Raw genomic sequence first — 26,546 nt, forward strand, 5'->3', positions numbered from 1 at the left:
CCAAAACATGTGGAATAAATGTTTGGGAAATTTTCAAAAATACCTGAATAATTAAATTGGATGCACATACTCAAAAAGGCAAAGAAAAATGGTTGACTTTGTATTCCTGACAGTAAACCAAAGGTGTCAGGATTAATGAGGCTGCCAATCAGGGATGCTGTTGGCCAAGATGGGAATAATAACAACACACACAGGAGGAGCACATAGCGGAAAGATGTCATTTCAAAACCAGCCATTGAATCAAAGTCATCAAGCTTGTGTTGGCTTGAAACATTGATACGCAAAACAATAATGTGAACACTTGATTGATCATCTTTATTCATATTCCACAAATTCCCAATACAAGATCATCATGTACGTTCATTTTTTTAGATGATTGTATTGCAAACGTTATTGTACCATGAGTAAAATCTCATGGTTCACACCTTCTAAACAAACATTTTATACAGTATACTGAAATGATTAGCTCATCTAAAGTTACTCGCAAATATTCCGTAAAACCCAAATCTACCATTATGGTATAAAAATGCAATAGCAAAGTCATAATTACAGTAATTAAAGAAAGACAAAAATATAGGGGACTGAGTAGTGAGCCTTGTGGAACGCCACCATTTTGTGACTATAATGGCAACTAATTGTGATATTAATCTATATAAAATAATCCTATTATGGGTCGAAAATGGACAGATCCTCTACTTTGGTCAATTTGACCCAACTTTGGGGCAAAAATTGGGTCTTTTTTAAATTTTTATTAAAAAGCCCAGAAAGTTGGGTTTTATCTTCTACTTGGATCAATTTGACCCAACTTTGCGTAAAAAACACAAGTCATTTTGTATATAGCAGCCCATAAAGTTGGGTAAGAGCCTCTATACTTGGGTTAATTTGACCTAAATTTGGGTCATACATTGGGATATTTTGTATAAAACAACCCAGAAAGTTGAGTCAAATTGAACTATAAAGTTGATCGGTTCATTTTTTATCCATAATTGGGTTACTTTTCAGCCAACTGTTTTTGGAGTGTACTTGTAAACTGGCAGAGACCGATGAGCAAAGATGCATCATTTATAGATAATTATTTTAGATCCAATCCCCAGCGGTTAGAATCAGTGTTTTAAATGATTAATTCTACTGATAATAATTCCTGTGATATGCAATTTTTGTAATGTTGGCTCGTGCTCGTCACATACAGTAGTCATGTTCTGCAGTCACGTTTTCACAATGACTGCAAATTGAGTAGGTATTTATATATCGGTATGAACAGCTGTTGTTAGGTGTAAATCACAACCTTCAGAAGGTCGTGAGTTTGTTCCTCAACCCTTGAGTGACTTTAATTTTTTTTATTTTTTCCAATTCTCTTCCAAGTGTAAATATTACCCTAAAACGGAGTCTATTTGGTCCGGCTCTAAATAGAGTCAAATTTACTGTACAGAATGAACTGTGTATTTTTCCTCAAACGGGTTTTTAGTTTATCCTGAAATGTCGCCTGCAAGCCGACCATCCCTAAACTCTTTGCGAGTAGAGTAAGACAACAACTGTCTTTTTTTAATCCGTCAAGTCAGTTACAGCTTCGGATGACGCAGTCTGAATTCATCCCCAACCAGACACCTGGCATCATTTTCTCATAAAAAGGACTCTTAATCTGCTGCAGGAGAGTCACCTCCTCCTCCTCCTCCTCCTCCCCCACGGCGTAGAAATTGAGAATACCGGCGGGGTGGTCGACGTACACGCCTAACACCGAAGACTTGGGAACGTCTCGGATTTCCGATATGTGACCGTCGTGCCAGGCGTGATAACTGGTACCGCTCCAGCCCAGGCACCACGAGTCTTCGTTGTCCCCGAGGCCGCAGGAGCCATCTTTGTTCCTCCTGCCGGCGCCTTCGCTGGCCAGCCCGACCACCACCCAGCCGGAACATTGCACCTCGTAGTAGGCCCGGGAACCCAGGATGCCCTCTTTGCAAAGCACCTTTTGGAACGCGGGAAATAAATAAAAATAAAAATAAATCTGCTGCATGTGTTTTGGAATCATGGCACGTTCATCAATCCACTTTTAGTAACAAATTAAAGGTCTTTGGCTTCAGCTGGTGACATTTGAGCAGTTTTGGCCATGACAGCCAAGTACCTGCGGCATGTACTCAAATCTCTCCGGTCCATCCAAGACGGGACAAGTGACGTCATCGGTTTTGCGAGACACCATAGCGCCCCCCTGCGCTACCCACAGCATCTTGTTGGCCGTCCGTGCATCGAACGAAAGGTTGATCCAGTCTGTCAGATACAGAAAATACTTTGTTGTCATTGTCAAGTAAAAAAAAAAATAAAAAATCGTTTTTGGAATTAAAAAAATAAAAATAAAAAATGTCCCTACGTTTGATGAGATCAGCTCTGCTCTTTGGCTCGGGCATATCGGGCTCGGAGGCTGGGGTCTTTTCTGAGAGGGGACGTTACAGAGAAGACATCCTTATTTTTATTCACATATTGTCAAAATTGCAAAATATTGCTCAGTCACATTAGCTACTTATGATAGTTAGCTGTACTGATGCATTCACAGTTTTTTTTTAATGCTTTCAAAATCAGTCTCTGTATTGTCATTATTGTTTTCTCAATTTTTGTTTTTAAATAAACAAAATAATCTAACCAAAATGCCAGGGTTCATGTTTAACCAGCTAATGGTTAGCTAAACTGTACTCTGTACATGCGTTAGCTAGCTGCACTAATACATGCGTAATCACATAACTTCTTAATGTTTCCAAACCCAGTCTCTGTATTTGTCTTTACTGTTTTGCCAAGATTATTATTATTTTTTTTTTTTTTATTACAAAAAATAAATAAATAACCAGCATGAAGCGTAATGTTTGGCGGGCTACCATATCTGTTAGCAAAACTCTGAGGTTAGCATAGCTAACCAGTCTGTGGGTTTTACAAAGATGGATGGAGCTAAATTTCGTAGTCGTTACGTCTCTTATCTTTGAGTTACAAACTTTTCTTCTCTTTCTCCTGATTTGATCATAAACATGATCTCTTAATGGATCTTGGAGACTTTTAAGGCGTAAAAAAAAACTGGGAGTATTAACAATGATCAATGATAACACAACACATTTGAAGAAGCAAGATTTTCCCAAGGGGGTTGTGAGTTTTTTTTTTTTTTTTTTTTAACTGTTTGTCATTGTCAGCTTTACTTCCAAGAATGATTTGTGGCAAATTTATTGCGTCTTGTGCCGTCTTAAAAACTGGTTCTGCCGTTAGCTAATTTAGCATCGTTGGTTAGTCAGTTCACAGTGCTAGCAAAGCTACGGAAATGTTATTTTGATAGCATACAAGACACCAGTATATTATTTAGTTTACACACGTAATGTGTACTTCTCCTTAAATACGGAATGCGAGTACATGTTCAGCAAAAAATTGCTGATATGTGGCTGTCATGGCGATGACGACGTACCATCCCAAAAGGATTCTCAGGCACCGCGGGGTTATTTGAAGATACGACTCACCCTGAGAGTCGCTTAAGGTCAATATACTTGGCTCGAAGAATCATTTGGTTTGATATCGCAACAGATGGCGGAAGGTGAGCCAATGTATGCTTACAAAATGCCATCTGTCTGTGTCACATCAACACATCCACTACATTTATAAGCGGAGCCCATTTTTGATGGCTGCCAGCAATTATTTTATGACACGCCGCGACACATTTTTGTGTTTGTTGATGATGGGAAATTAGTCAAATACTTTTCTATCGAGGTTAGTAGAATTATTTTCATTTGTGAATCAAAATGTTTTAATATAATATTCCAAGGACCATGCAAGTGTTAATCCCATAATTTAATATAAAAAGGGATCATATTATGCCTGATGACATTCACGATAAGATTTATACAATGTTACGCAAGGAGCTCCGTGCTAATAACGGTTTCGTAATCAAGTGCTTTCGCAGCCCCGTTTTTCTGTTGATGGGAGATTAAGAAGCGGAGACATATAATCCCGACAGTATTAAGATGTCAACATCGACAATAAATTGTATTTATACCAGCTCACGCCGCGGCATCCAATATGAAGTGTCCCAACATTCACACCAGCTCTGAGCAGTGATTCCAGGAAAAAAATAAATATGACTCACGATGATAAAAAGACGAGAGTCGCGGTCTGAGCCAACATGAATAACCTCCTCATCATTTTCTATCGTTTTTTCTTTTTTCTTTTACGGAACGCATGTGCGAGCTGATATTTATCTTGCAAGACACCTGTTTGCTGTCAAAGCGATGAGAATAACTTGAGGTTGTCCTCGCATGAACCGCGGCAGGCGCCTTCTGGTCACCGAGTGACGATGAAACGATCCGACTTCATTTAAAACGTCAACAGAACACATTCACAATCTAATGGATGAATAAATGAAATGAAATGGAAATAAGGAAAGGAAATCAATACGATAGCAAATATTCCGCCTCAGTTCCGATGAACACACTTTGATCGTTTATATTGTGATTGTCGTTATCCACGCATGAGCCGCTTTGAATGTATTTTACTCGTTACAGTCACATAAGACTCGTCTCTCAGTATAGTATTTATACTTTAAATCCAACTGATACTTCATAATAAGCTCTTGTATTAAACTCATTGGAATTTTTTTTTTTTGTCAAGGACTTGATGATTTTACATGAATTCCAAAATTTTACTAAAGCAAATATCTGTAAGAAGCTTAGTAGAAAATAGTAGTAAAAAACACGATCAATCACAGAATATTGTGCGTTTCATTAATTAATTGAAGAAAATAATTTAATAAATATTTGGCGTATGACATTCAGAATATTATATCATGTCAAACTATCGGGGTCATCCCCCCCCCCCATTTTAAATTATGCAAGTAATTAACTGATTAGAAAAAGAGGAGTGCGAGTGGTGCGGTGGATCAAAAAATGTTGAAGACGTCCTCATAAAACTAAATGTCAAAAAAATTAACAGATAAGAGGTGCTCTTCAAAAAAATGTTGATTTAAAAAAAAAAGCCTTTTTAATTAAGCGAATAATCATGATTAATCAAAATTCTAAGATGTGATTAATCTGATAAAAAAAATGTTTTTAATAGCTCTAATATATATATATATATTGCAAAAAACGCTCTAAAACAACCAAATATAATGTTACATTGTGGAATTTCTTTCTCTCTCTTTTTTTTTTTGTTGCCAAATCCTTTCAGCATATGCATGATACGGCCAGTAAAGGAAAGCATTAGGTCGTCCTCACAATGACAAGCATGAAATCAACCTGTGATAAATAGTCTTTAAAATCATGTGAAAAGCAGAAAATCCAGCTCACCACTGCCTGACCTCCAGTTGTCTGACATGATTGTGTCAGTGGTAGGCATCCTGACCGTCCGTGTCCGTGGTCTACGCTGAGTGACAGGTCTTATATACCTTTAAAGCGCCAACACAGGCCACGCAGTCACGGTTGGCGGTGCGGACTTATAATCAGAATTGGGAATAATACCGAGAGGCGTGTAACCGGATCGGGGTTTTAATGTGGTTTTCTTAAAACGGAAACACGGATGCTTGGATGTGAGGGCATCCCGTTGTGCCGGGCCAAAATACCCGACGCGGCCGAGCCGCGCTTTGCTGCATCACCGACCTTTAAACGTGGCACTCGATCAGCACGAACGCAAGGGGGATGACTTCGGTACGCGTGAGAGCACCCGACGACACAAACAAAACATAAACACACAACCAAATACAAACAGTAAGATGTGTTTGATTATTTAGTCACATTTTCATTATTTTTTCTGAAGTGGTTCGGCAACCAGTCCGTGGTGTGCCCCGCCTCTCCCCCAAAGTCATCTGGGATAGACTTCAGCTCGGCCGTGACGGTGTTGACAGCGTCACGCTGTGCGGTGAACGAACTGGGAGACTGTAGGATTACAGGGAAAGTGAATGCCGCAATGTCCTCAGTAATGCCGGCACGAAGTAACGCGTTACTCTAAAATGTGGACATTTTTAAGTAACGACTAATTTATCGCATTAGTTACTATTTCCAGTCAAGTCATCAGACTATAGTTACTCTTTTGATATCATTGTAAGTTACTTTGATCAATACATTTGCTTCTATATGTAAGTAACATCAGTATTTGAGAGTGACACTTTTTGGTACCACATGTAGTTACACTTAGCTGCCTGCGAGAGGCGCTAATGAGAAAGAATTGACAATTGGCCCTAAATGAACAGCACACTGCTCACGCAAAGTGCTATGTACAACTATGTGGGAGTATTCAAATTAACATTCACGTCTGAGAGAGTGACGTCATCGTTTTCAGCGCAGTGTGACCCGAATGTTCACAAACAGCAAGGACGGAAGGAAAATTGGCCTTTTCAAGATGTTAGCGATTACAGTCACTATTTTGAGTTTGCAGCGGCTAAAAACCGAAAATATTAAGGTTTGTTGCACAGTTTTCTACATAGGTAAAATAACACTACGTAAAAGAATAATAATAACTAGAGCTGCGAGCAGCTATAATGGGCCCTAGCAGCCCGGGCCACTTTGGGGTACTTGCAGCGTTCGCTACTTGGGCCATAATAATGATAATAATAATAATAATAATAATAATAATTCTAACAAAAACAATAGGGACCTCGCAGAAGTCACTGCTCGGGCCCTGATAAACAATGTACATTATGAATGTTGAGTTCTACTAAAACATTAATACTTAAATATAAAATAACACCTTTATTATAGAAAAGTGAAAGTCTAGAAAGACTGTACTTTGATTGATTGATTTTTTATCCAAAATAAGTAGCAAATGTTTTAAGTGAAATCCTCAAAAGACTAATTATTTTTTATAATTAATAAAAAATTATTATAAGTCGAAAAGGTTACTGTGTTTGTTTTATTCTTAATAAAAACAAACGTTTTTAATAAACATCACTGTTAAAAACTGGGTGCCAAATTGGGTGTCATTTTTATGCTAAGCAGGGTGATGTGTGAGTGCATGAATAATGTATCCGATGTAAAGCGTCTTTGAGTGTCCAGAAAAGCGCTATATAAATCTGATGCATTATTATTATCTGCTAAATAAAGTAACTTGTAATCTAACTCAGTTACTTTTTAAAGCAAGTAACTCAATTACTTTTTAAAGGTTACTGTAGCAACACTGGATGTCCTGGATAAAAAGGTGTCCGACGGGCTGCTTGACCTCAGACTGCGGAGGCGGTTCGGATTTCAGCAAAACAACGAAAGCCAACATACCAAAGGAGTGGCTTCAGGACAAGTGAGTGTCCTTGAGTAGCCCAGCCAAAGGCCAGATTTGAATTCCATTCAACATCAATGGAGGGATTGGGAAGTGACTTTCGACCAGTTTACTTGTTGACTTCACTCCACAATGACGTCTTAAAGCTATTTATAATATAAAGTGGTTTTTTTTAATAAATATTCCTTACAAATAGTAAATTGTCAATTAAATTGAATTGCATTGATTTTTTTTTTGTTCTTTACTTGTAATCATTTTGATCATAAAAAATAAATAAATAAATAATTTTTTCATCATGGCAAGTTCTGTGTAGAATTTCGAAAGAGGGCTGCGAAAAACGAAAATCTGCCAGTAATTAATTGCCACTAAGGTTTGCACTATTCTATAATTGTCTTTAAATGCCACGAAGGAGTACTTTATTCTATCGTAAACAAAGCTCCTCAACTCACATCGGGCCGATACTCGGCCTTATTTCAAGGTATTGGTACTTGCAGTAACCACAAATTTTGATTGGTACTTTTTCTGGTCAATGGATTATTAGTTTCATTTTGTTTATTTATTAATTGATTATTGTTATTGTATATTCTATATAAAATATGTATTTTATTAAGAAATGGAAAAAAATATATAATAGAAAGTTTAACTCATTCACTGCCAATAACGGTTATACACGTCCAAAATATATTTAAAATGTGTTGGCAGGCAAGAGTTAATGAAAAACTGCTATAATGGGAAATATAGGTCTTTCTCCAAAATTATATGTGACTACTCAAGAGTTGAGTACTTGTACTTGTAGGTATTGGTCTACAAAAAAAAGTGGTATCGAACATCCCTAAAAAGTAGTTGCTTGGCAAAAAGATGCCACCAGACGCCACCAATAAAGCAATACAAATAAGCAAAAACCAAAACAGGAAATAGATGAGATTTTCAATGAATAGCAGGAAAGGTAACAAATAAATAAGTAATTAAATAAATCACTACCTATGTGGGTTTACTCCCTCAATCTGAAAACATAACTGTCAGGTTCATTTCCATCAACCATGACTCTATATTGGACAGGTAATTCTTCAAAAATAAATAAATAAAATAACCCCCCACATACAGTAAGTATAGCCAAGGTTTTACTGTCCAGTATATCTGACTCCATCCATGTGCATGTAAGATGCGTGATCTACATCACCCAAAAACTCGTCGTCACAAAGCGCGAGTCACACGACAAAAAAAGTGACGAGATCTCGACCTACATAATCACGTCAGCCGTTTATGGTCCCGCCGCTTTCATGTCCCCCCCCGAGCGCACGAGGAACACGCGCCCCGGTCGTAAACGCTCCTCTTTAGGTTGCGCTGGCCGGCCCTATTACAGCTTTGGCACGTTGACAGTCAAGGCCGGCCTGCGCCTCCGAGGCCGGCCCGGGCTCAGGATGCGCACATGACAGCAGCATGCTAAACATGACATGCAAAGCTGAGCTCGCAGGAATGTTTTAACAGCAGGAAAGCATGTGTTCCGATGTGGGTTTATTCCTTTTATAGGTTGCTCGGGAGAGCACACGCACTTTTTGAAGCGCTGTTGACAGTTGAGGTGATCCGGGATCAAACGCTTTGACCTGCTTTCTTGCTGCTCGGGGTGGTGAAGGCCAGGACTTTGGAATCGATATCATCACTTGAAATGAATGCCTTTAAATGAGTCAACGATGAAATAATCTGATCAGTTTTGCTATTACGCTGTTTTGGTGTTTAACTCATTCACTGCAATTGACGGCTATAAACGTGAAAAATTCATTTGAACTATTTTTATTAGTTTAAATTGTTTTCCACTTTTGTTAACAATTGTATAAAACCTAGATTTGTTTTTATTGTACATTCAGAACAGATATAAAATTTGTGATTAATCGCGAGTTAACTAGTGAAGTAATGCGATTAATTACGATTAAAAACTTTAATCGCCTGACGCCCCGAATTTTTAATAATCTTTTATTTTTATTTTTATTCATTCATTGCCGTTGACGGCTATAAACGTCAAAAATTCATTTGAACTATTTGAATTAGTTAAAAAAAAATTCCCACTTTTGTTAACAAGAGTATGAAAACCTAGACTTTTTTTATTGTACATTTAGAACAGATGTAAAATTTGTGATTAATCGTGAGTTAACTAGTGAAGTAATGCGATTAAATACAAGTAAAAAAATGGTATCCCCTTTTGCCTTTAATTTTTAATTATCTTTTTTTTTAATGAATTCTTGGCAGTAAATGAGTTAATTGTTCTGCCTGTCAGTATACATCACTGGTATAGAAAGATCAAAATGAGTGCGTTCATTTTGAGTTAATTTAAAGTTCCTCTTCTTTTTTTTTACGCGCAATTAATGACCGCTCCCTTACATGGAAAACCTGTACTGGGGGAATTCCAGAAGACACGTCTACGTCAAAATTTACGTTGGATAAAGTGACTGGGTTGGTGTGTTTTTTGTGAGGAAAATCTGCAAAAATGTCTATCACTGTTTTCCAAAGTAAAAGCGACCATCTTTGTTTTGAACCAAAATTAAACAATCAGTCCGCTTTCATGGAGGACTACAAAAATAATTTAAAAAAATGTAGCTTAATAATGATTGATTATCAAAAATAGTTGTGGATTCATTTGATAATCAACAAGTAATCAAGTAATTGTTGCGCCTCTAGAAATGTACTCGTAATGTAATCTATTACGCCCCCTAGGGGTTGTGTGTCATATTGGGCAGTCTTTTCCAACTACTGTGCTGTTATAAATGACCCAATTTTACTCAAATTTGTGAGATTTTTCGATCACACGCTTGAAACAGTAGGAGTTGCTGTTTTGGTTAGCAACTGGGTTAAAATATATGCAGGAGTTTTGTGCAGTGTTTCCCAACCTTTACGGCATACCTCCAAACAAATGTCACAAAAAGTATATGCTGATATCATCACGATGTATTTAGTGGCATAGTAACAGTAAATAAATAATCATCTGGAGCCCAATTGAAGAAAATGTGGATAATTTCCCGTCTGATGATTGATCATGACGCGCTATTATTATGCTACAGCACATTTGTCCAAAGAAGCCTCAAAGTTTATTTGCACCCACTTATTATGCACTACACCCACTTTCCAAGATTCAAAGAGATGCGCGTGACAGCCTAATCAGATAAATATGGGTCATCAGGCCAGGCGTCGGCGTTGACGTGATGATCCCGCCTTGGCAGTGCGTGTGACACGCACGCTTAGTGACCTCATTATCTGGACATACCTTCCCAAAATGTCAGCCTGGAGACCCCCCAGGGAGCCCAGCAAAAGTGTCTTTCCGGAGAGGGAGTGTTGTCCTGCATGTATATAAGAGCGCCGCTGACAGACGTGAAGGTAGTTAACGCAGCAGCCAGAGGCCTTCAAGATGCCAACCGGCACGCCAAGTACGAGAATCCTGCGCGTAGCCCGCAGACCTGGTAATTAGACCACACGCAATATCATTAGTAATGCGCCGGGATAATAAACTGGTTTGTGTTGGTTTATTTTTTGATAGAGAAAATAGGGAAGAAGCCTAAAAATGTGGCTGCTCTTCAAGGTGAGTTTGCAACAAAAGGCTTTCTTTTTTTTTTATTTCCTCTTCTTCTTATATGAGCGTTTTTATTTCTCAGACAAAATTCCTGACTACGACCCAAACATCTTGGAACCAACATGTCGAGACGAGCTCCTTAAATGTAAGAATGATCCTCTAAGCAAGGACGATGATGGTTTAAAAATCTGCTTTTAATTTGGGAAGTTTGTATGTACTCCCGCAGACTGGATCAAACTTTCTTTTGAGGATAAGACAGCCAATAAGATGTTGTGGATAACAGAGGGAGGCTCCAAAGTGTCCCGAATGACTGATGATGTCACTTGTCCGGTACTCGACAGGCCAGAGAGATATGAACATACACCGCAGGTTGGTTTGAACACTTTGACAATATGACAATATATTTATTAAATGTATGTATTATTTGTTTGTTTTTTTATATTTATTTAATCCAGTATTTCATTTTTAATGCATTAAAATATTGCATTAAATATAGGAAAGTTTAAAAAACTGAATTTAAAATAATGATTTAGTTAAAAGGTATAATATTGTGAAATTAAAATTCTACTTTTTTTTTCTTTTTTTTTAATACAACTGTATTGTACTTACTAGCAGCTTTAGCTACTATGCTAAATGATTTTAGATTAACTTGCAAATTTTTGTGTTTTTAAACTATTTTATTTGCTCCAATCTGTTAGATTGTATTCCATGCTTCATTTATTTATTAAATTTTTTTGTATGGTGGTTTTGGGTGACCAGATTTTCAAAATAAAAAATCGGGACACTTCCATTTCACTGAAAATCAAATAAATAATAAATTATCACCAAAGACTATTTATAACAGTATAACATTGATAACAAAAGTTGAATTGCTAGTCAATCTGGTGACCGGTGGTTGCAGTATTACTTTAGCTAATGCTAAATGCTATCTTGGTTGACAGTTCAAGATTGATTTGACATACACATGGCCTTAACAATTGGCTTGCAGACTGGACTTAAAAAGGAAAAAAAAAATTGAGACGCTGGAATGGGACCTGCGTAAAAGTGGGGCTGGTAAAATCCGCTGGAACAAGGGACACAAGGCTCAAACGGGACGTCCCGTGGTGGAGCCTTGGAGTTGTTTTCGCTATGATTTCCTAGCATAATTGATACATACGAGCAAACTCATGGTGTCAACAAACTCAACTCACTTCACAAGTATCAGTTTGTCACATAGTGAACAATTTTAAGAAATTAAATTTTAAGACTTAAACTGTCAGATGAATCAAAAAGAATCGCACGTGTTAGCTTAATGCTAAGATTGACATAATAGCGTTGTTTTCCCAACCTAAGGTTCTTTGCAAAGAAGGAATCTTAGGATTCCGAGCATACTGGGAGATCAAGTATTCCGGCTGGGTGGTGGCCGGGGTCACCCACGAAGGGGCCGGGCGGAGGGGACACGACGGACCCTGCGGCCTGGGGGAGAACGACCAGTCCTGGGGTCTCGGCTGGGGAGGATCCCACTACCAGGTGTGGTTCAACGGCATCAATAATGAAATCTGGGACATCCCCCAGTCCAGCACCATCGGCGTGTACCTGGACCAGCCGGCGGGGGTGGTCAACTTTTACGCCGTCGAGGAGGCGGAGGGGTGCGAGGGCAGGCGGGAGGTGAGACTCCTGTGGCGGGTTAAAAGCTCCTTTAAGGGGAGGATGATGCCTGGTTTCTGGGTTGGACAAAAGTCCTCATGCACGCTCACTTTGAAGGAATGAGGAACTCATCAGGGTCTCATTTTCATACGTTTCAGTCTACAATAATTGGGGATGAATGCTAAAACGTGTAAAACCTTGTATATACTTGTATAAGCTGTAAACACATTGAATACTGATTCAAGATTAATGTATATTTAGCATTTGATACAATTTAGTTAGAATGCAGAAAAATGTAGATTCATTCAAAAGGTTGTAAATACAAATGTATATCAATCAAGAAGCTATTTGTGTTTTTGTAAGCGCATAAAATAACTGGTTTTGTTTTATTTTCGTCAGTGTGTTTTTACATGATTTGTGTTTCACACCAATTAAACAGCAAAAAAGTACATTTGGATTGTATTTTATGGCGACATTGTTTATTTTATGCGACAATAAAATGATCACTCTTTACTAAAGACTATTTCACTTGTTTGTTTGCTTTTCTGTATTAATAAATGAGCTAATCATGCATGCCAAACATGCCTTAAACATTAAAGCAGCATTTGCAACGCTGCGCTTGTGTAACGCCGAGGTGATAAGCGGTGCTTTATAAAGACGACAAGTGATCCATCAGTGTCATATGAGGCATTTTGAATCCATCACACTTTACCTCCAGCTGCTCTCCAACTTTTATTGGTGACTTTATCCAGTTAAAGATTCACATGGGCGGTCAGTGGGTGCCCGCAGGATTAGGCTGCTGGCAACAAACTTCATACTGCAAAACAATGAAGTGAGAAATGAAGAATTAAAAACTCTAATAAAAAAAAAAACTGCAGATCAAAACTTCATGACATACAAATTATTCTTTGCATTTGTAGAAATGTATAGAGATTTTTATGGAAACCTGCAATTGGTGCCACTGTTATTATGAGGTCAAATATTGACTCTTTCTCCAATACGTACCAGCTCCGAGGCTATTAGCTTAGCATGTAGCAAAGGTAGATTTAACGGAAAACTTAGTTATTTCAACCTATTTAGACCTATTTAGTATTTTTCCGCTGCAAACTTTGAAGCTATTAGCTTAGCATACTGATACAATGGAGCTAAATATAAAGCTAGTGATAAAAACGAGTTTTGTTCAACACTCAAATATTACCTCTTTAAAGAAAGACACCAACAAAAACACAATGTAATAGACACAATAGCTTTTTTTTTTCTTTTCTTTTTTAAAAGCTATTTGCCATATACAAAAGGATCGGACCAGTCAGTCTACTGAAATAACGCGCGCGCACGCACACACGATATCAATGAACCATAGATGTGTGTGTGTGTGTGTGCGTGTTTTAAATTAAGCATCTTTACTACAATTAAAAACAATTTCACTTTCAACCTCAATCGTCTGTGAGACGTGATATGGTCTTTGTCTCCCCCTGCTGTCTATCTTTACAATAACATGCATGTGTTGCAAATCCAGTCCAATCAAAAGTAAATTCATGATTGAACTGGACTTATTCATTCATTCATCTAGCATTGGCAAATATTGTATTAGTTGTTATGGTCATCAGGTTTAACGAGGGTTCCGACATACGTGAATTCCATCAAAGACGCCAACGCAGGAACGAAATTCCATCGTTAACTGAGGACTCATTGTACAAATTATAACTCATGTAATAAATATATACAACCACTAGAGGGAAGCATAACGTCAGATATTAAAATCATGGCTCTGGAGAAGAAGACGTTACCGTCTTCCCACATAAAATAATGCATTGATGTGGTTATATTGTTATTTCTAAAAGATGCCTTTGCAGCGTTATTACACTTTCTAGATAAAAAAAAGAAAAGTACATATAATATTTGCAGGAAAATGTTTAAAATGATATATATTTTTAAATCATTTCAGAGAATTCAGGGTGCAAAATACACTGTCAATCTAGTAATAATATCAGTTTATTAAAGTTACATTTCACCGCCTGATTTAAATATAGCTCAGCGCAGACAGAAAGCCAAGATGCCTGACAGTAAAACCTGTGAAAACAAGGTCAACGTGTAGATTATTGCTACTGTGGGCAAAACAAAATGCTGCACTTGGCTACAAATTATCTCTGTCTGCCTCTTACATTTGCTATCTGTAAAAGTCCCTGGATATTTATAGTTGTCCTCCAATTCAACATCCTTATCAGATGATGGCACGGATTTGTAAGCAGGCTGTAAAGCACGGCAATTTATTGCGCCGTGTCAATAAGGGCCCGAACACCTTGCTTGGTCAAGTCTCCTTGTGAAAGAAGAAAAAAAAAACGTGAACGCCTGCGAGCGTGATAAATTGTATTTTTACTGTTGACTATGGAACAATAAAATCTCAGTAGGATCCATGTACACATAAATAGACAACTCAAGAATGCGCTTTTTCCCCCCCCAATGTCAAAAATTATGAGCATATAAACAAACATCTATATAATTAGTGTATTTGTACTTTGCTGTCCAAAGGAAGAGTTTACAAGCTGGCCAATTGTTTAGGAGTACAAATTCCCCCAATTGTCCAATCTCGAGTCACTCGTGACATATTGACGGACTGTATTGCATGTGACACGCTCGTCCTCTTTCACAGGTTCACACTCTGACCTCTGACCCCTCCGGTGTCAGGCTGCTTGTCTCCCACTTGGACTGTTGACACGTGCACATTTGTGACAAGTAAAGAGGGGACGACAAAAGGTAATGAAGAGAGGCAGCAGGAGATGGCTGACATGACAAGTTTCCCAATATATACAGGGCGGCAGGTGTTCCTATAGTCGGCCCATTTTCAAGAAATTATGTTATGCAAATTGCTAACGTGGCTTCCAATGACACAAAATAATTATATTAGGAATAAACACTCTAAAAGCAGTTTGGTCAAAGATCACCCAATTTAGGTCAAAAAGGGAGTGACTGACCTACTTCCTGGTTCCTTTTGTACAAAATTATTCAATTTTTTAAAGTTGTTTTGTGTAAAACAACCCAGAATGTACATGAAAATTGACTCGAGTGGTCACCATTTTGACATAAATTGGATCATTTTTTTAACCCGCCTATTTTTACAGTACTCTTTAAGCCTCCTCTACTTTTAATTCTGATCATGATGGTCATATTTGTAGAGCAAATGATTTTTTTTTATTTTAAAGGTGGACTGTATTTGGTTATACACAACCCATCCATTGGCCACCAACATTTTCTAAATTTTTAAACTGATGGGTCAAAAATACTTCAATATAGACTTAAAAAAAAAAAAGTATGAACCTGCTACTTGGGTCAATTTGACCCAAATTTCTGGGTTTATTTTTTTTGTGTAAATCCTCCACTTCAAAATATTATTTTATTATTATTTTTTGTACATGCAAACGTCCAAAATTGGGTTGTTTTCTGCTGGTTCAAAAATAACTACACTCTAAAAACAGTCTGGTCAAGAGTAACCCAATTATGGATAAAAAATGGACCGATCCACTTTATGGGTCAATTTGACCCAACTTTGAGTCAAGAAATGTTTTTTTTTTGTGTAAAACAACTCCTAGATATTGGGTCATTTTGTATAAAACATTTTGTATAAAACCCAGAAAGTTGGGTCAATTTGACCTAAGTAGAGGATCAGTCCATTTTTGATCCATAGTTGGGTTATTTTAGACCCAACCGTTTTTAGAGTGTAACCCAAACTTGGATAAAAGTAAACCCAATCTGCTCCAAATCCAACCCAACAAGTGGGTTAGGAAAACATTTTTGAATTTGCGGTTTTAAATAATTAAGTCCATAAACTTTGGTCTGAACCTCTTGACAGATTTGAGGACTTTGCTCGAGTACCCCCTCAGCCTCCACCCCCCCCCCCCCGTTCCGCAGTCAACCCTCAGCCCCCCCTTTTTCAGCGCACCTTTCCTGTGCTCTCCGTCTGAGCGCGTCTCCACTTGAAAGTGCTTTAGGTGACGCCAGCCTCCTTGCTCCTCGCTTCTCACTTACAGCGTGGGGGTGTGGGTGACTCAAGTGCCACGAGAGCTTTGAATAACAGCGCGAGGGGGGACAAATAAAAAGGAATAAAGCTAGCCGCCCGCGTCCAGTCTTCCGGCAGCAAAGAGAAGACACAGGAATAAACCATGCCTAAGCCGGTCCCTGCAGGTACGCCGACGTGCAGAATCTTTGCTTACATTTTGGGTGTCTGAGATGCTTTTGGGAAGTTATTAACTTTGAATATTGCAGGTTGTTGCTGTAAACTTTTTTTTAAGTCAGCACAATCATATTAACGTATAAAAGTACATTTAAGTGTTTTGGTAGCAAAAATGTACTGCTGCCATGAAATTAATTAGTGTTTCCCAAACTTGGGCTTGGGGCCCAAAATAGGTCGATTTTTTTATAGCTGATTGTCAGAATACATTTTTGTAAGGAATTTTATGGATCAGAAAACACAAATGCAAGTGACTTGTGAGTGATGTTTAGTTGGAGTGGAGTCGTGTCTTCTGTGTTGCTGAGCATTAGTTCATGTTTAGGTTATGAGAATAGTATTTTTGTTGAGTATGGTAGGAAGCCCATTTCTAATTTGGTGAAAAAGTGTATTAAATGCTGGCATGAATTGTAAAAAGAAAAAAGAAAAAAAGTATTGTATATTAAGCATTAATAGCATGATAATAACAAAATGACTTAAATTAATTGGCGTCTAATCAAGTTAGATCCAACATATTGCGTTTTACAGACTAATTCCTGCAATGCTAATTATTGTAGATGTTTACATATACAGGATGCAAAGTTAATAATCTGAGAGTGAAACCAGCCATATTTAATTCTATATTTGATTCTGCTTAATGCTATAGAGCAGGGGGTGGTCAAACATATAGCCCGTGGGCCAGAACCAGCCCTTAGGTGGGTCCAATCTGGCTCGTTAAGACAGAACACAAACTGCAGTTTTTTATTCAAATGAAGTATTGTTACTAATTTTGTCCACTGGAGGGCGCATTGACGACCACTTAAATTATATTTTGAAATTTGGTTGTTCCTGGATTAGATGCAAAAAATTTGCACTTGTTTTGTTAACTCATTCACTGCCATCGACGGCTATAGACGTCAAAAATTCATTTGAACTATTTCTATTAGTTAAACATTTTTCCCCCACTTTTGCTAACAAGAGTATGAATACCTAGATTTTTTTTTATTGCATTAGAACAGATATAATTTGTGATTAATCGTGAGTTAACTAGTGCAGTCATGCGATTAAAATTTTTAAATCGTCTAACGGCCCTAATTTTTTACTAATCTTTTCTTAAAAAAAAAAAAAAAAAAGATTAAAAAAAAAATTAAGAAAAGATTAGTAAAAATTAGGGGAATCAGGTGATTAAAATTTGTAATCATAATTAATCGCATGACTTCACTAGTTAACTCACGATTAATCACAAATTTTATATCTGTTCTAAATGTACAAAAAAAAAGAAATTCTAGGCTTTCAAACTCTTGTTAACAAAAATGGAAAAAAAAATGTTAAGCTAATCAAAATAGTTCAAATAAATTTTAGACGTCTATTGCTGTCATTGGCAGTGAATGAGTTTTAAGAAATGTCAGAATACTTATTTTCAGAATTTAGGAGTAAATATCGTGCAATTTTAAAGGAAAATTGCGATATATATATATAGTTCTAGAATTTTTTTTGGGGGGGGGGGGACAGCAAGTTTCTGATATTGTAGTTAAGTGCGTAAAGGACATATTCTCCGACGCTTCCTAGGACAAGGGCTACTTTCTCAAAGTGTCATCTGTTGTCCTTCGCCTTATTGCGGCCGCCAGCACTTTGACCCAAAGAGAATCTAAATCATCCAATATGAGAAATCGTCAAGTGGGGTATGATGCCAGTTTTACAGGCCAAGGTTGCTTTAACACCGCCCGAGCCCCCCCCCCCCCCCCCCCCCCGCCCCCGCCCCTCCTTCAAATCTAATCCCTCCACATCCGCTCCGCTATGATAATGGACTTCACACATTATTTCCCCCTGGACTTTCCTGTAATCTTGATACATTTCGTTTGATAATGATCTCGGAAATATAAGCATGCGCTTTTACTAACCACGTCGAGCCAAGTGAGTTTGAATTTAGCTGATTGCACACGTGCACCGCCCACCGATCAAGAGCCAATGTTTGATTCCCACATGCATGTTTTACATATGCACTAAATGTGATATTCAACCAAAAGATTAGCTTAATTAGTATGAGAATTGTATCATGTTTCACTTTTTTTTTTCTTCTTCTTTTTTTTTTTTTGCTTCCTTCCTTTTGCAGCCAGCTCCGACCCTCAAGGCGCGACCAAAAATAATCCCCAGTAACCCGTGACCTTTTCCTCCCTCGCCGTCCTCTTAAGTTGATAGAGTTTCACACACGCCAGCGTATTAGCTACTGTAGCACTTGCGCACTCACGGCTGAGATAAATCAGGATGTAAAATATCATTCTCGGCTCGGAAGTTTCCCGTCGAGCTCAACAGGGCTTGAATTCATCCCTCGTTAAATAATTATTCAACTTTCAGAAATGTGCGCTACATAAAAGCGCGCAAAAAAATTGCTGTTATACTTAACCAAGTAGAACATATAAGAGAATGGAAACACTTTCCCGCTTGCCACACTCAAGCCAGCGTTGGATGTAAATCTATATTTAGATGATTAAGAAGATCATTTTAAGTGAAATTCATTTTCTCACATTAAGCCCCACAATGTCAAATTGCATTAGCGCCTTCATTTGTTTAGTCCACAAAGCGTCGCCCGCAGCTGAGCCTTAAATTGGCCGTACTTCAAAATGAGGCATAAATAGAAAGGCAATTAACTCCTATTTAATAATTCCAGTCAACTATCAGCAGGTCCCTTTACGCTCAATACACTGCAAGTAAAGTCCGTTCATCCGATCAACCCAAAACATTTAAATTTACAGTGTTTCTATTCGAATCAATTTTTTTGTAATGCATTTAAATAGCATATCAAGTTTTAACAAATGAACAGTATTATAAATCTGGTTATTTAAAAATCTTAGGAATGCTTTGTTATTTTTAGCAAACATATTCATAAACAGGAATAAAAGCTAAAGCCTTGACGGTCTCACTAAATAAAGACAAAATATGTCGCCGAGGTATAAAAGCGACCTTCAAGGCCCACAACGACAAAAAAAAAAAAAAATCTGCATGAATGGTTGTAGCATTTCCATACAATTCAGAAAGGGCACATTAAAATAAGAGATGGACTCTATGCATCATAACAAGAGTGAGGTTTTAATATCTGTTGAGCACATTCACATCCTGACAGGATAAGAATTGTTTGTGGGAAACTTTGCGGCGGTTTCATGAAGTGTGGTACAATGGGCTTCCCTTCATAAAGTAACACCACACTATACTGTACATACGGTAATATACAACTCCAAATCTTTTATTGTAGCTATCATTGTTGCTAATGTTGCGTTCACATAGGCATAAAATATTTTCTAAATACAATGCTTATTCATTTTAATTGGGGCGGAGAAAAGGACAAAGATTACAGTATTAGAACAAAGGCATAGGCAGAAAAGCTAGCTAATTTAAATGTAGCATATTAAACACCAACCACCCCAAAAAAAGAAAAATAAGGTGGCGCCTTAAAATGTGAACGAACAAAAGCAGTTTCAAGCGCAAGTTTAACGTTAAACGAAACATAAAAAAACAGTTAGATGTGTATTTAAAAAAAACACCGAGCTAACGTCGGCTAACTAGTCATTTTAGCTTGCTAAATGCTAACAAACAATGCAAAAAAAAAGAAAGAACACTAAAGCAGTGTCATGTTGCTTTTTCACCCTCTTATAACTCATTTTGAGAAACGAACATGGTATGGCGGCAGTGAGCTTATCTCACTTCGCAACAAACAGCAGGTTAGCAAATAGTGAACACTTTCTCAAAAAAAGCGGCTTCAAGCTCAAGTTCACTGTCAAACAAGACATTAAACAGAGACAATTAGATGTGCACTTAAAACAACCAGGAAGTCAGCTTCATGCTAACAAGTCATTTCAGCTTCATGCTAACACGCTATGCAAGAAAATGGAAAATATTTGCTCTTCTTAAATTTGTCTCCAAACACAGCACTTTTTCTTTCTCTCTTTCTTCCATTAATACAAACACATGCGCCCCAAAGGAGAACATTCTGCACATCAGTATGACAAGCAGCTGCTCCACCTGAAACATGACGGCAGGCGATCGGCATAGTTCAAATTCACTTCGGCCATTTTGCAAACCGCAAAGGCGTAAATTTAAATTTAAGCGTGAGCGAATTCAAACTTGTGCGGCTATTTAAAGAAACGGTCCAAAAAAAAAATAAGCGCAGCTTGTCTTTAGGGAAGTCATGAGACACCGTCCCTGACCTTTACGGCTGCTGCTCTGACCCCTCAGAGGGGACTTTGGTATTTAATATGTTTCCAATTCCAGCTTACTTAAGCCTCGACAGTCGCGCCCGCCGTGTTGCAATGGACTGTTACGCGTTTAATGCGTTAAAAGGATAGCGCCCAAAATCCTCAAGTCACGGGAGCCCAGTTCACGACGAGCCGTTGTATAGATTCGTGTCAAAGGTTAAGACGCTATGAAAAGTGAACATTTTATAGAATGTCCACTGGATTTACAGGCGTATACCATGTCAGCGTTCATTTGAGCGTCACATTATTCAAGATATGAACATGTCAAACCTTGAGAAACCGGCATATCCGATTTAGGATGGCATTGGCTCTCTTGGGTAAAGTGGAACAAAATATAAACAGATCTGTGTTAGCATAACCAATTACAAATCAGTTGGATTATATATATATATGTGTTTATTTATTGCCTTTATGTGCTCAAGCCATGTCTGAAAAGCTGTGGCGCCATTTTGTGCCATCTTGGAACCAGGACAGCGTACGGAGAAGCTTTATTGAGTCAGGACATGGCCATGTCTAATAGGAAAAAAAGAGCCCTGTCGCCATCTTGTGGCATTTATAGGTTAATACAAATATTTTTTGGGGAGTGGGAGACAATTAAAGATTCTTCCCATTTGTAATTGGGCATCCAAAATGGAATTGGTTTGCTTTGTATGAAAGCTACTAAAAATGATTTGCCTTTGTTGTCATTTTATAGCATTAGCGTGCATAAACACTGCTTTCTAATCATGCGTCGCCTCTGTTTCTCCTCCCGTAGCGCCAGCGGAGGTGCACGGTAAGTGAGCCGCACGCCTCCATTGACCTCCTGACCTTTTGTGTGCCTTTCCCATTATCACGCCGTCGCTCGATTATCTCTCGCACATTTTCACTTTTGCACTTTTGTCACCACGGCCGCATCGGTGGCCTCTGACCGCATTAATTGACTGCCACCAATGTTGTTTATGTCCGCGCTCGTGGTTTTATTCCTCCTGTTCAGTGAATCTGTCAGACTTTAAAGACATAAGTATCATAATGTGGCGGTAGCAAAACAGTCGGCCCAGTGACACAAATGTTGCTAAGCCTCGTGTGATACTTGGCGAGATGTTCTATTTATTTTTGTGTGCGTGTTCTCCTTGTACTATTACTACTATTTGCTCAGCTGTTGTAGCCTCTTAACTTGTGTTTTCCACATTGCTTTGCATTGCGGTGTTTACTAAAAAAATTTTTTATAATAATCTGCTCATTTTAGCCCCACAGGAACCAGCCGAAGAGGGTGAGGGCCTGTTATTTTTTTTTGTTTCTTTTTCTGTACAACATGAGTGAGAGGTATTCATATTTGAGACGCATCGAGTGCTCCAAAAGCATTTGAACTAATCAGTCACGGTAATTATTTTGAATAATGCCGATAAGTTGAGTAAATTACAGAGCGTAGAGGCAAAGGTCAATCGCTCCCTTTGCCGCTGAAGGGGATAATACAGCGACGGTGCCACTTTGGTTCCGCATGTTTGCATTTCTGAGCGCGTCGACTGCTTGCACGATTTCTGTTATTATCCCATTGTGTTGTATTGTCTTCACTTTGCATCATTTATTTTTATTTTATTTTTTAGCATGCTTGCAATACAGAGGAATGAAGCAGAGGCGAATATAAAAATATTTGGGTGGAGTTTCTTCTTATCCTCTCACTGCATTGTTGTCATTCATTGCAGGCATGTAAGGAATTATGGTGTGAGGGCTGAAGGCCACTTTTTTTTTGACGGGCTTCTCCTTCCACGTAATTCATCCGAGTCATATGATTCTCATTTCAACATATTTTTAAAAATCACATTATAGGGGCTTTTATTTCTTCATTCAAAAATGTTATGTTTTTCCCATGACTCATTCATTCCAATTAAGGCTGAACGTCCCCCAATACTTATTTACCGTTCATTTCCATTGGCACTTTCCAAATAACAGGTTTCCATTTGAAATTGAAATCATTTTGCTGAATTCCCTTTATGAACATTTTTCAACATTTCTAAAGCCCCAAATTCCAAATATTTACAATATTCACCTCCAGTTTCCACATATATTGACAGATTAAAACCATCCCAACATATTCAGCTCATTCCATGTCATTCAATATCATTCCAAATTATTCCATATGATACAATGTTTTTTAATTTAGCCTTTAAGCCTTCACACGCAATTTCTCCAGAAATTGCAAATGTTTGTTTTTTAATATTATTTATACATCTATTTTTTCATATTAATTATAAATACTTTTTACTGTCGAGTAGTTCTCACCATACACTTGTTTCCTTATAACCATCGTCTTTGTTTACACAGCCGCCCCACAGCAGGAAGCAGATGGTCGGCACGTTCCAGGAAAAACATAATGACACGTTTTCTCGCAGCTTTTTTAAAATTCTGGCCACATACAGTACAAGATAACAGAATACGCGTTGGCTAATTCTCGTTCGTTTTCTATAGACGTACCCCCCGCAAATGGAGGTATGTACAGTACATGACCGTTCCTTATGCCCGTCCACGTAAGCCTGTTAATGTATTCACATAGAAGTGCATACATGGGCCTCTCCGTGTGGAAATGATGATTCTCTCAGCATGACGTGTGCCCGTGATCACTTGTTTGCAGGTGTGCCACAGATGATTCGCTAAAGTCACCAAATGAATATGTTCCCTGGATATTTTGACTTGTTTCCCCACAGTGTCTGCATTTTTATTTATAAATTTATTTTCTCAGAAGAGTCTACAATGCATATCATTACGTACACCACCTTACTCAATCTGTCACGTTCAAATATGTTTAATGTTGAGGTTGCCTGAATATTAACTCATTCACTGCCATTGACAGCTATAGACGTCAAAAATTCATTTGAGCTATTTCTATTAGTTTAACATTTTTTCCCCACTTTTCTTAACAAGAGTATGAAAACCTAGAAAAAAATATTGTACATTAAGAACAGATATAAAATTTGTGATTAATCGTGAGTTAACTATTGAAGTCATGCAATTAATTACAATTAAAAAATTTAATCGCCTGACGCGATTTAAAAAAAGAAAAGCTTATTAAAAATTATGTGCGTCAGGTGATAACAAATTTTAATCGTAATTGAATCGCATGACTTCACTAGTTAACTCACAATTAATCACAAATTTTATATCGGTTCTAAATGTACAATAAAACAATTCTAGGTTTTCATACTCTTGTTAACAAAAGTGGAAAAAAATGTTAAACTAATAGAAATATTTCAAATTAATTTTTGACGTCTTTAGCCGTCAATGGCAGTGAATGAGTTTAACAGGCAATCACATTAATAAACATTGATAAATTACTACTTCTCAACGTCACTCAAAAAGGAAGAATTTATCATCGCTCATATTTGATTATATTGTGCAGGTGTGCCTAATGAAGTGTCCAGAATCTTGTGCCTATTGCCGTTTGCTCATTTTGGTCATATATTCTTTTGTCTGAAAATGAGGCAAGTTGTGTATTATGAGCATGAAAAGAGCTCGCGCGTGTGTCAACTGTTGCGCAGCATACGTGCTTTTGCTTCCTTGTCGTTTTTTGTTGCGTTCACTCCTGCTTCTCGCTTTGTCTGCGGCAGATTCCGACTCCCAACTGGGATGGTAAGGAAAAGAACTCGTCGATTCGTCGATGCTACTGGGATGGTTGTTTGGAACGTTACTTTTTCTTCTTGAGGTCTCTCGTAGTCAGAGTCGGCTCACACCTCCATGGGGCCGAATGATAAAGCACTAGAAGTAACAAAAATAAAACAAGTATACTATGGATTTATAGTATATGTGCCATTGTTTTGTTTTTTTTGTAAAAAAAACAAAAAATTTAATGCGAAAAAAAATAAATTGTTTGCATATGCTTTGAGCCGACTCTGGTCTACAATAGATATTAGATAGTACGACTTTTGGGTATTTAGTGATTTGAAAAATCGTAATACTTCTATTTGGACTGTAATAATAAAGTTGTGCTGTAACATGAGCTCAAGCCAAACTATGTTGTGTATTGCGCTACAAAACATTTTTGGGGGGGGGTTGACAAGACTTGAGGAATATCACCATCTCGTTTCATTTCTGCTGCTTTGGCAATTTAAATAATAAAGAGTTGAAGCGCAGCTAAGACTCACTTGTTGAACAAATAACAGGTGCTGCCAGTAGACACGGCGCCATTTGATATCCCAACTTTGCCCTCAATTGAACATTACGGCCTATTAATAAACTCCTCAGGAAGCCGAGTGCTCCTGAGAATCACTCCCAGAACATCAGACGCGTTGTTTTTCTGTGTCCTTCTGTCTGCGCTCCAAAGGCCAAGAAGACGAGACATAAAGTAGACACTTGCTACTGTGAGTTGCAGGCAAGCTGCGCTAAGTCAGACATCTCAAACGTGCTCAGTTCAGGTTTTACAAGCGAAACCCAAGAAGTGGCATTCGCCGCTTAACGAGGGGGGGGGGGGGTGCTTCGGTGTGTTGCCAACCTTGTCTTGCTTTGGGAAATAGAGCGTCTCTGGAAAAGTGTTTTTGTTAACCAATATAGCAATATTCATGTCATGGCCCTCGAGGACCGAGTTTGCTGGTCTAGAACAATGTTTCCCAACATTTATTGAAAATAATCTCATTTGACTTTACTTTTACGGTAGCGTGGAACTGCCAGTGGGGAGTAAACCGTTTTGACTGGGCTGTCGTTCGAACGTACTGCAAAGTCATACAAACGTTTTGATAACGTTGTTTGAACGTACTGAAAATGTTTTTAGCATTTAGCCTACGTTTTACAGACAAGTTTCAAGATATTCGAACGACTTTACAAATAAATTTGAACGGTCTGTCTACAGTAGTAGTGCAACGGATCACAAAAGTCACGGTTCGGATCGGATCATGGATTTGAGTCACGGATCGGATCGTTTTTTGATCAGCAAAAAAAAAAAGGAAAAGAAAGAAATATAAAAAGTACTTTGCTTTCATTTATTTTGTAAAGCGACTTTTTCATTAAATTAAAAAAAAACTATTCAAAATGTCAAATAAAGCCGTGTATGATTTAGAAACACAACTTTTAAAACATTCTTATTTTAACATGGTTCATGTGTAAAATAACAAGATATTGATGTCTTAAAGTTGTTTTCCTATAATCTAAACAGCTAGGTTTGACATTTTGAGTTGAATGTTTTTCTTTTTTAATGGGCAAAAGTGTTTTATAAAATAAATGAAGACAAAGTTCTATTTATCTTCTTTTTTTAAATAATGAAAATACCTCAACGTGCAATTTAAACCACATTCCCTTCCTTTAAACATGGAGAGTGAGTTACAAAATAGCCTTGGTGCAGAAAATTGAAAAACAATTAAAGTAAATCAGCTGTCAAACTTACCAGCCGGCAGCCAGACACTTGTTGGTCATGCTAACAGCTAGCCGCTAGCCACTTACTTCGGAGACTTCTGCCGTTTCATACAATGAAGGCGTAATTAATTACGTTCTTTAGCAGTTTCTTTAGCGTCCTAAAGTAGCGATTGAACATGAGTTCGGGATAGCTTTGTCTTGTGTTGATGTTAGTCGCAACAACCATGTCAATCAGCTACGATAAAGAAATGGCTAAAAGGGAAGTCAAGCTAGCCATTATGTCACGACGTCGGCCAACTTCAAAATAAAAGTATACTAAGGCTATTTGCTTCGCCGTCAATGTATTACTGTATTTGGTCAACTTTATTCTGAA

General features: G+C 37.8%; 3 protein-coding genes across 7 annotated transcripts in view; 2 read left to right on the top strand and 1 right to left on the bottom strand.

The window, feature by feature from the left end:
* Nucleotides 1–294: 294 nt before the first annotated feature.
* LOC147156619 (tripartite motif-containing protein 16-like) lies at nt 295–26,441 on the bottom strand. 5 transcript variants are annotated; one of them, XM_086064099.1, is made up of 7 exons: nt 26,205–26,441; nt 24,379–24,586; nt 13,119–13,223; nt 10,478–10,667; nt 2,363–2,425; nt 2,120–2,262; nt 295–1,963 (listed from the first exon to the last, which is right to left on the bottom strand). In XM_086064099.1, the coding sequence occupies exons 4-7, from the start codon at nt 10,554–10,556 to the stop codon at nt 1,556–1,558; spliced, it is 693 nt and encodes a 230-aa protein (XP_085920225.1). In that variant the 5' UTR covers nt 10,557–10,667; nt 13,119–13,223; nt 24,379–24,586; nt 26,205–26,441; the 3' UTR covers nt 295–1,555. The 5 variants fall into 5 exon arrangements, with proteins under 5 accessions (XP_085920225.1, XP_085920226.1, XP_085920227.1 ...); XM_086064100.1 differs by having other exon boundaries at nt 24,375–24,586; XM_086064101.1 differs by lacking the exon at nt 24,379–24,586.
* Nucleotides 10,461–12,876, top strand: LOC147156620 (stonustoxin subunit beta-like). Its single transcript, XM_086064098.1, has 5 exons — nt 10,461–10,670; nt 10,748–10,789; nt 10,863–10,925; nt 11,007–11,149; nt 12,113–12,876. The coding sequence occupies exons 1-5, from the start codon at nt 10,619–10,621 to the stop codon at nt 12,527–12,529; spliced, it is 717 nt and encodes a 238-aa protein (XP_085920224.1). The 5' UTR covers nt 10,461–10,618; the 3' UTR covers nt 12,530–12,876.
* Nucleotides 16,365–26,546, top strand: part of LOC147156621 (myosin-binding protein C, fast-type-like) — a 28,102-nt gene continuing 17,920 nt past the window's right edge. Inside the window, exons 1-2 of the mRNA XM_086064096.1 lie at nt 16,365–16,585; nt 21,612–21,629. Coding sequence (XP_085920222.1) covers nt 16,564–16,585; nt 21,612–21,629 — 40 coding nt within the window. The 5' untranslated portion in view covers nt 16,365–16,563. The remainder of the gene's footprint in view (nt 16,586–21,611; nt 21,630–26,546) is intronic.

The sequence above is a fragment of the Leptonotus elevatus genome, chromosome 20 (assembly GCF_054856555.1).
Source record: "Leptonotus elevatus isolate MCC_2025b chromosome 20, RoL_Lele_1.0, whole genome shotgun sequence".
Lineage (NCBI taxonomy): Eukaryota > Metazoa > Chordata > Actinopteri > Syngnathiformes > Syngnathidae > Leptonotus > Leptonotus elevatus.

What these genes read in the sequence shown, in the direction of transcription:
- LOC147156619 (XM_086064101.1), bottom strand. Translation starts at nt 10,556, where the DNA reads ATGCAGGACAACACTCCCTCTCCGGAAAGACACTTTTGCTGGGCTCCC. An exon ending in CAGAGCTGATCTCATCAAAC is followed by an intron (nt 2,263 to 2,362) that starts GTAGGGACATTT and finishes TGTATCTGACAG; the next exon opens with ACTGGATCAACCTTTCGTTC. An exon ending in GATTTGAGTACATGCCGCAG is followed by an intron (nt 1,964 to 2,119) that starts GTACTTGGCTGT and finishes GCGTTCCAAAAG; the next exon opens with GTGCTTTGCAAAGAGGGCAT.
- LOC147156620 (XM_086064098.1), top strand. Translation starts at nt 10,619, where the DNA reads ATGCCAACCGGCACGCCAAGTACGAGAATCCTGCGCGTAGCCCGCAGA. An exon ending in GCGCGTAGCCCGCAGACCTG is followed by an intron (nt 10,671 to 10,747) that starts GTAATTAGACCA and finishes ATTTTTTGATAG; the next exon opens with AGAAAATAGGGAAGAAGCCT. An exon ending in TCGAGACGAGCTCCTTAAAT is followed by an intron (nt 10,926 to 11,006) that starts GTAAGAATGATC and finishes GTACTCCCGCAG; the next exon opens with ACTGGATCAAACTTTCTTTT.